The sequence below is a fragment of the Xenia sp. Carnegie-2017 genome, unplaced genomic scaffold, assembly GCF_021976095.1.
Source record: "Xenia sp. Carnegie-2017 unplaced genomic scaffold, XeniaSp_v1 HiC_scaffold_6, whole genome shotgun sequence".
NCBI classification, from domain to species: Eukaryota; Metazoa; Cnidaria; class Anthozoa; order Malacalcyonacea; family Xeniidae; genus Xenia; species Xenia sp. Carnegie-2017.
In genome coordinates this window covers 3,462,417-3,472,941 of record NW_025813526.1, presented here as the reverse complement: position 1 = coordinate 3,472,941, position 10,525 = coordinate 3,462,417, and the positions used below count along the sequence as shown (strand labels likewise).

Genomic DNA, 10,525 nt, shown 5'->3' with positions numbered 1-10,525 from the left:
TTTCTGCAATATTTTGATAAGCTTTCTCGCGTGCATCACGGTTCTTGAAGTCGGACGATCGCACATCGTATAAACACCGATAATCAGGCCAGATATCAACCAACTGGTCTTCTAAGATAGCTTCCGTAACAATTTCACTACATTCGTTCTGATTTAACGTGTCAATGCTATCCGCCATATTGTGTTTACATTAATTTAATATGCGCATGCGTAGTGTCATCATTGTAGGAGGACTTGCTTTTCGTCGGCCGCACACTTGGGATTTTTGTTACTCGTGACAAAAAATATCAAACATTTTTGATATTTGGAATATCTGTCACGAATGACAAATGTTGTTCGAAACTTCCGCGCACACTAGGAATTTTTGTCGATCCAACTTGTCAAGAATAACAAGTACGCGCGGCAAGTACGCTAGTGTGCGGCGGGCTTAAGGATAGTGAACATTATTATTTGCTCAAAGACAAGGAACCTAACTTAAGTGACATTAGTATTTTGTCAAGGTATAGTGCACATAGTGATTATTTTCATTACAGAAGATGGTGAGTATTGCGAGGAAAAATTGCTAGTACTTGAAATGAAACTTCAGACAGTATCTTCATTGATATCTAATAGCTTTTTTCCCTTTTCATTTGTGTGCAGACCTTCAACTGTTACTCTTCATGGAACACAATACAAAGGTGGGGCTGTTTTGTACCTTCAATATTTAAATGAGCTTCCTGAATTTGCACATATTGGGGAAATTGTTGTACTGCTCGAAGAAAAGATTTTTTTATATCGAAGAAAATGATAACAATTGAATTCTCTGAACATTTCTCTTCGTTTAGGGTACACATGTCAGCTAATGCACAAAGTTTCATTGTAGATCCTCTTTGCTTCAAATTGTATTTACCAATGCATGTTACTCAGGCATCAGCCTGTTCAAAAAGGCATCTATATGTCACAACAAGGTACCTTCTACCCAAATCAATGTGAAACATCAACATTATGTAATAGCTTAGAAAATACAACTGAAGTAAATGATTGAAATCATGTTGACTACTATTGTTATAGTGTGTCTTGTCCAAAGTATCTTGGCAGCCTTGATGAACAAGTCCGCAAAACTATAATAGTATCATCTGAATTGTATCCAGATCCAGGAGCTTCCATTACATAATCTTTTTTCTTGTTTTTTCTTTTTGTGTTTTCTTCTCTTTTGCTTTTCTCTTTTCCTTTTTCTACGACTGCTTATATCTTCATCCACTGTTTTAAAAACAAGCAACACAGACTGCAGTGAATTCAAGTAAACATCAATGAAAAATACAAATGTTAATTTTAGAGGAATAAATTCAATTTTTAACCTACAATTGTATAGAAATCAACATACATTTTTGGCTGTCCAATCTTGGGTTTCTCATGGTCGTACCATCAATCTATTACGGTGAAAAAATTAAATGTGCATTTCTCGAGCAAAAATGAGGAAAATACATACAATGATGTCTTGAAATAGTTGCATACTAACCTTTTTATCCTGTTTTGTGTTTAAAGATAGACACAGATTATCACACTGCTCCGCCATATTGAATATATGCAAATATAACTACTTAAGCCTAGTTTCCATCGAATCGTTCAAATCGTTTCAACGTTTTTGAAACGACTCAGACGATTATATGGTAACACTTTACGAACGATTGAGACGATCCATCCGATTGGACCGACTGCAAACGCTTGTATCGTCAGCAATTCTATCGAGACGATTGGGACGATCGTAAAACTTGGCTGACGATCATATGGAAACATTTTCAGACGATGGAAACGATTGAAACGCACGTCAAAATGGCGGCAACTAACAGCGATGAGTTTAACTCTCTACATTTTATGGAAGAAGTACAGAAATACGAATGTCTTTATAATTTAACAAGTTTGTTCGCTTCAACTGCTGGAAAAAAATTGCAGAACAATTCAACATTGATGCATCCGAAGCTGAGAAGAAATACAAGAATATCCGCACAGCGTATGGTAGATATCTTCGCAAAAAATAGTCAATTCCTTCTGGTTCAGGAAGAAATGCTGTACCTGTTCCTTCGGAATTCGCCAATTTAGACTGGTTAGCAATGCATATCAACCAGACAGCTAATACTTCAACAAACATATCATTTATTCAGGTAGACAATGGCGATGAAGAAAGTATGACAGGTTTAGACAGGGTCATTACAGATGTTGGGGACGTTGAAGAAGAAATCGATGATTGTCAAAGTGCGAACTCTCCACTATCATGCTTATCAAGCCCCAGTCCAGTCTCGTTTGAAAGCGAGTTAAAAACAAGACCACTAGCTGAAAAAATCAAAATAAAATCAAAACGTCCTTGGAGTGGAAAAAAATCAGCGGACAAATTTGATTCTGCCATTTTAAAAACAGCAACATCACTGGCAGGAGTAGCAGAGAGGGTATTACAAAAACCAGAGGCTGCTAAAAAGAGAAAATATGTAGAGAATGATGATGAAGATACTCTCTATTGCAGGAGTATTGCACAAAGAATGAAACGCTTATCTCCACAGATGAAGGGATATCTAAAACTTCATTTTGAGCAAGCATTGTATCAAGCAGAATTTGGTGGTCAACCATTTCCAAATCCAAATGTATCAAGTTTTTCTGGTCAGCCCATGCCCATTCCAACTGTGCCAGGTGTTCCTGTTCATCCAATTTCAACAACTATGCCAGTTATGCATTCTGTGAGCTTGGCTCATGGGTGCTACAATACATCAAGGGATCAATATACTACCAAAACAAACTCAAGTGAAAGTTTTGGTTATTCTGCACGTCATTATTTGGCAAAAGGTGACGAACAGGGACAATTTAATAATTTACAACCATTGTAAAAAGAAAAAAAATCAAGCATCATGTTACCATGATAATTAATTGTTAGTGTTTGATTTATTAATGACATTTGCCATAAATACATAAACATCAGGATGAACAATTTAGATAATATTCAAACAAATGAAAATAACAAGTTCATTGTTACATAATTACACTATCTCGGAGTATTAATTCCACAACTCCTAACATGCTGTAGCTGCCAAGGTAATTCACCAACAGGGCTGTTGAAATAATGTTTAATCATTGGATGATCATTGGATGATCATTGGTAGCTCAGGTGATATTTTTCCAATGCTGCTAATTTGTTGGTATAATTGATTCAAAATTACTAGCAATTATCCAATAAAATACCAGATCTTTGATTTCACATTCCCAATCTTGGAACATTATTGGATGATCATTGGTAGCTCTGGTGATATTTTTCCAATGCTGGTGTTTTGTTGGTATAATTGATTCAAAAGTACCAGCAATTATCCAATAAAATACCAGATTTTTGATTTAACATTCCCAATCTTGGAAAATTATTGGATGATCATTGGTAGCTCTGGTGATATTTTTCCAATGCTGGTATTTTGTTGGTATAATTAATTCAAAATTACCAGCAATTATCCAATAAAATACCAGATCTTTGATTTAACATTCCCAATCTTGGAAAATCATTGGATGATCATTGGTAGCTCTGGTGTTTTTCCAATGCTGGTATTTTGTTGGTATAATTAATTCAAAATTACCAGCAATTATCCAATAAAATACCAGATCTTTGATTTAACATTCCCAATCTTGGAAAATCATTGGATGATCATTGATAGCTCTGGTGTTATTTTTCCAATGCTGGTATTTTGTTGGTATAATTAATTCAAAATTACCAGCAATTATCCAATAAAATACCAGATCTTTGATTTAACATTCCCAATCTTGGAAAATCATTGGATGATCATTGGTAGCTCTGGTGTTGTTTTTCCAATGCTGGTATTTTGTTGGTGTAATTAATTCAAAATTACCAGCAATTATCCAATAAATTACCAGATCTTTGATTTAACATTCCCAATCTTGGAAAATCATTGGATGATCATTGCTAGCTCTGGTGTTGTTTTTCCAATGATGGTATTTTGTTGGTATAATTAATTCAAAATTACCAGCAATTATCCAATAAATTACCAGATCTTTGATTTAACATTCCCAAGCTTGGAAAATCATTGCATGATCATTGGTAGCTCTGGTGTTATTTTTCCAATGCTGGTATTTTGTTGGTATAATTAATTCAAAATTACCTGCAATTATCCAATAAAATACCAGATCTTTGATTTAACATTCCCAATCTTGTAAAATTATTGCATGATCATTGGTAGCTCTGGTGTTATTTTTCCAATGCTGGTATTTTGTTGGTATAATTGATTCAAAATTACCAGCAATTATCCAATAAAATACCAGATCTTTGATTTAACATTCCCAATCTTGGAAAATCATTGGATGATCATTGGTAGCTCTGGTGACATTTTTCCAATGCTGGTATTTTGTTGGTATCATTAATTCAAAATTACCAGCAATTATCCAATAAAATACCAGATCTTTGATTTAACATTCCCAATCTTGGAAAATCATTGGATGATCATTGGTAGCTCTGGTGACATTTTTCCAATGCTGGTATTTTGTTGGCATAATTAATTCAAAATTACCAGCAATTATCCAATAAAATACCAGATCTTTCATTTAACATTCCCAATCTTGGAACATTATTGGATGATCATTGATAGCTCTGGTGTTATTTTTCCAATGCTACTATTTTGTTGATATAATTAGCATAAAATTACTAGCAATATCGATATATCAAATCTAAGAAATATGCAACCAGCGAATGTACTTTTGAAGCCAAATTCCTTTGGAAATTCCAAGAATACTATTAAAGTGGATATCTTGAACACGCGATGCTTCTGGAGCCCATATGTCATTGTCAGTGTGAATGAAAAATGAACCTCTGATACTTTGTTGTGATAATGAAAATCCAACAACCTTGGCCTTCCAAACTTCACCATCCCCTTAAATGTCAACCATGTCATTGACTACTGGATAGTAAGGTTCTGCAACTGTTTCTGCAGAAACAGGAAAGATACGTCTCATGAAATCTAAAACTATGAAAGTATTGGGTTCATAGCCTATAAGTTCAGAGGGATACAACATCAACTTTCTACTTAAATGTACTATGGGCACTGTCACATAATTATTAGATTCAGCCACAAGCTGGAATCCTTCGATGAAATTCACATGATTGTATGCAAGCAGAGTGACCAATGTCCTGTAAGATCTTCCAGTAGATACAGTGTATATCCTGTGAATCTTTCCAACAATCTCTCCTTCATCCTCACCACATATCACAACTGCAAATTCTTTCTCTTTGTAAAGCAAACCTTCAAAGCCATGAAGTGGCTTCCAGACACTTCGGCAAGTGAATGCATTCTTGCTCACATTAATGTTACAGGCCTCAGCAATTTCAAAGTACTCATTGTCATTTAAATGAAAAGGCTTCATTCCTCCAACACTGATACCTGAAAGGCTTGCTGCAAAACTACATTTACTGATTTATAAAACTGTTTTGCTTGGTCCAGGGATTTTGCCCAAAGCTGTTGAATCATTAAAAAACATTCAATTAATGAGAGTGCAATAACTGCAATAATGAGAGTGCAATAATGGGTGAAACAAATAATGAGGAGCTATATTAAATCATCACCCAGTCCCTTCATGTTGATGTTACAATAATATTAAACATTCTAACCAATTATAAGCGAGGTTGACATTTACCATGTCGGCATTAATTTTATCAGGTGAAGGGAACAGGGGAGTACTTGTCTCTTTTTTGACTTTAAGAACTTCTCTCCTGATTTCAGTTCCAGAAAATGTAGCTTCAATATTCTTACAATTACTTGATTGAGAAACATAACGTTGAACTGCCCTCTCCTGTACCCAACATGAATAATTATCAAGACCATTGAAACGATGAATATCTTCTTTGAGATGAAGAAGGTTATGAAGGCAAACGTGACAGCTTGTTGGACCATACTTTTCTTCAACAAGGACTGAATATCGGAGAGCCATATTGTGAAATGTAATTACATCTTCCTCTAGCCATCCATTACGAGCATGATTGTGAAGAAACTCAGCCATACGAGTCAAGCATAACCAAATTTCCTTTTGCACATCTGACAAGAGACCATGGAAAACAAGTTCTGATGCAGGAAATACAAACTTGTAGTACTCTTCAGCTGAAACAAATTTTACAATTTAATAATATTATTGATATAGCAACACAAATTTATCTCCGGGTTCTGAAATGCGACAAGAGACCATGGAAAACAAGTTCTGATGCAGGAAATACAAACTTGTAGTACTCTTCAGCTGAAACAAATTTTACAATTTAATAATATTATTGATATAGCAACACAAATTTATCTCCGGGTTCTGAAATGCGACCCCACGCAACTTTTAGGGTCTCCAACGAATCACACACCTTTTAGGGTCAATTTACGGCATATTACCGAAATAAAATGTTTTTTATTGCGACAGGGAAGATTATATTCTCAATCTTAACAAATCTAAGAATGTTGGAACTTTTAGGGTCTGAAATGGAGTATCAATGGCACCTGAAATAAAATAAATATTTGATTTAGCTTGTGTAACATTTCATTGTTCAGTACATTTGTTAGTTGTGTTAAAGTAGTAATTGATTTTTGCAAAATCTGAACTAAAAGCTATAATGAAGAATTATATTTAATTTTCAGGAAAGCATTACCGCACAAAAACAATTTACTATTGATTAAGTTATAAATGTATAACAATACAAACCACAGCCTCTAGCTGTAGATGAAAAGGGTTGCCATACATACCAATGTGCTGAAATATGCAAACAATAACAGTTTTCCAATTAGAATTCGATCAAATAGAATTTCATAAATCCCATTTGTGAATTTGTGAATTGAAAAAATTATAATACTATAGCAAAGTACATTTCAAATTTTTTATCACAAAAGAAATCCAAACAAAGGAATATACATCCTCCTTTGACACAATCCTCAATAGAAAGAAAAAAGAAAGGTGGGATTATTATTTTGAGATAAATCTAATTTTAAATACCTATGTAAGCTATATTCCAAAGCCATCATCAGAGTATATACATAATATATATAAATATATATATTATGTATGTAAGCTATGTTCCTTGGATCTCCAGTTGTTGTCTTTATCTCTGTTTCGAACTGATTGAAACAACTAGGGCAAGTGACACTCTGCTTTCCAAATGCAGTTGGAGAGTTAATGACCTCGGTTGCAGATATCACAGTGTTACAGTCAGAATTTGGGCAATATACAGGAAGCACCCATTCATCATCAGGGTTCCAAAAGTAAGCTAGCTCTGCAAACCTTTTTCCATCCCAGATTTCTTTTTTTTGGATCAATCCCCAATCCGTGCTGGAGGTATTTTCATTGGCAAACCAATGATCTTTTTCCTGCCAATGAGCAGTCATTTTTTGCACATAGATGGTGATCTACACCACCGTTTAACCTTATCTATAACACTTAGATAGTAAAATGGTATACTAGGTTGTTTTCCACAGTACTTGCAAATGTCACTTTTGGAGTTAGCCAAAGAATAGTTATATTTATGTGATGGGTCCAGGCAAATCCAATAACATTTTGCTTCTTTATAACCAAGTTGTTGAAGGAGTCTTGTTACATGTTCCCATTTTGTTGGCCAAAGATTATCCATCATTTCATTTAGTCCCTTACCCAAATTAAGGAGTTTTTGAAATGCTTTAATGGAAAAACCATTTTAACCCGGCACATACGGGCATTCCACAACGCATCAAGAAGTTTCCTGCACGTGGGTGACTTACGTCTCAAACGCACCTCCGTTTACTTACTTTTTTGTGCTGTTAAAAGATGGATAGCGATAAATCTCTTCAAGGTTTGTATTTCCCTATGTCTGTGTTACTTTTTCTTGTGCTTTTTGGAGTTAAACGTCAGTAGAAAGTGGAGAATTTTGAACACGCCTTAGCAAAGCTGTCAAAGCTGCCAAGTTTGTGACCGAAGGAACTATGTAGGGGCCGTTAGATACGATAAAGAAAGTGTTGTTTAATTTTACGGGAATTTTAGGGCTTGAATTTTGGTTATAGACAATTAAGTAAAATAATTCCAAAAGAAAAGCCTTTTTATTTGATTGATTTGGAGACTTACACGAACAATTTTGGCGCGAAAAATCGTAAACGCTAAAAACTTAAACCGGCTTTCTTCGATGAAAAAATATTAAAATATGGATATTTATTTGCGTTTTGCTATATTATATCTACAAAAAAGTGAAAAAAAACAACGATTTGATTGGCTTTAGTCAGACTACTTTCCTGCAAGCGACAGATGTTGGCGTCAAAAATAAGGTCAACGACTGCTCGTTAGGTGTTGCTACGCTTTTTTCAAATGAAATTTGAATAGTTAGTTTTTTATCTCGATATTTGCCTTGAAGTGTTTTTAAAATTGTCTCTTTCATTTTCTGATTAATCAGTAGAACGCATGAAAGTGTCAAATACAGTCTATAAAAGGTATTTGTATTTTTTAGACTGGAATGTACAAGATGTGAAAGATTTTTTTATTAGTAGCAATATGGAGACAGAAGCTGGACTGTTTGAAGGTAAAGAAGGTGAAAACTTCCAGGTTAATGTCATTGGACATATCATATGTAGGGACTGGTCAATATTTTTTGAGATGGTGGGAAAATGAAATGCATCACATTTTCATTCCATTTTCAGTTCTCTCTCGTGCAATTGATAAATATTGAACATTATTATGTATCAATTGTCAAAGAAGTTATTTTAGTGTCTCATTGACTGCATCAAGTGAAAACAAATCAGTTAAGTAGTTGTAAATGTAATTGTTGAAATAATCTCAGCATCCAAAATAAGTGGAAGAGCACTAAAGACCTTGATGCAGCAAAGCTTGCAAGCAGCAAGAGACACATTAAAAGAAATGGGAATCACTGTATTGGGAACCCAGCTAGCAATTCTTGATGTATTGAAGGATATTGAAGGATCTCCAGGTTCAGGTAATAGGAGATTTGCATTCTAAGGCAATCCAGTTTATTTACATTTATAGCTCTATCCTTAGGTACATTTGGTTAGTACATGCACAAATCGGTTAACAATACTTAGTTTGTACAAGTGTCTCTGATTAACCTTAGTACCTTTAGAAAATTTTTATTATAATTTTAGATTCTACAGCCAAGTCAAAGTGGAAAAAAAATATTGAAAAAACAGACAAAGGTAGCTGGACACCAACACAGAGAACAGATTATAATACTAAGTAAGTATTCTACACCAAAAATATACCTCTCACTAATAACTCTTGACATTTTTAGTGTAAAATTGGTCTTTTAAGTGCCACATTTACAAAATGTACATTTGTAGGTTTTATATTTGTGGTTGAAATCTGGATTAAATTTTCTACAAAATATATCAATGTAAGGTTTGATTGCCGGAACACATCGTAGGAAGTATCCTTAAACACTCCTCATTTTTTATAGAACTTCAGCCATCGTCAAGGCCTGCAAAAAAACTTGGCCTGGCAATGTTAAAGACGTCTTCAAAGGCAATGAAAAAAATTCTTTACAATTGGAAGAGTTGTCGGAACAACTGCTACCGACTTGTGGTATTGAAGCAATAGGGTTTGGCAGCGGTAAGTAATTCTGCAATTTCTCATTAGAGTACTAATTTTATGATAACAGGGATATTTACCTTTCTTTTTGTCTTGGTAATATTTTCAGAACATTTCAAGAACATCCATTATTATTTTTTTCTATTTATAATAATAATAATAATAATGGACTCCGTCGATTTCGACGTATGAGGGTTCCACGAAGTGGAACATCCTGGTTACTGAAATTATAGTGAAGGCAGCTGACCAGACTACAATCACTCGTACCCTTCACGCAACCACAACGCTGATATCAGCGTGACACAGTGTGACAAGGCTGCAACATTGCAGATGCAGGTACAGTCCATCTGAGGACATAGTTTCCTCTACCAAATTTCCCTCACATGGCTTTGGTCAACCCGGGCTAGGTTTACAGACACATTGCCAAATGTGCCACGAGCCGGGATTGAACCAGCGCCGTCTGGCTTACAGCTTACGCAATTAACCATTCGGCCACCCGCCCCGTAGTTTTTTCTATTTAGAGGCAATAAGACAGCACATAATACAGTGGGGCCAAGAAAAGAATCGAAGATTATCCAATGGATATGATTTTGAAGTAAGATTCTTATGATTTCGTGCTTGGTATAAAATTTATTTTAAATTCATAAAATATAGGAATATAAATGACTACAAACTTATATTTTCTGAGAGCTGGTATATAATGCCTCGTCATTTAATGTATGTTGTAAAGTTAGTCAGACCCAATCAAAGATAAGACAGAAATGTTCAATAATTTTTGTACAACACAAAAACGAATATGCCTGTCTTTGACAGTACAAGGGTTAATAAAATCAATTGTTATTTGTTTTTGAGCAAAATTGTCTCATGAATTTGACGAATAATAGCGATATCTTTGAGTTTCTAGATCGCATTGAACCACGCTTCTGATATTGCAGATTGAATTTGTTTATATTAATCATTTTTTCTGTTTTTTTTTCAA

The 10,525-nt window shown here is 34.5% G+C and overlaps 1 protein-coding gene across 1 annotated transcript; it reads left to right on the top strand.

Moving 5' to 3' along the window:
- Nucleotides 1-1,903: 1,903 nt before the first annotated feature.
- Nucleotides 1,904-2,858, top strand: LOC124457743. Its single transcript, XM_047007933.1, has one exon. It carries the CDS (start codon nucleotides 2,091-2,093, stop codon nucleotides 2,853-2,855), a length of 765 nt encoding a protein of 254 aa, XP_046863889.1. The 5' UTR covers nucleotides 1,904-2,090; the 3' UTR covers nucleotides 2,856-2,858.
- The last annotated feature ends 7,667 nt before the right edge of the window (nucleotides 2,859-10,525 follow it).

Bases quoted from the DNA above. Each gene is read 5' to 3' on its own strand.
- LOC124457743 (XM_047007933.1), top strand. From the start codon at position 2,091: ATGCATATCAACCAGACAGCTAATACTTCAACAAACATATCATTTATT.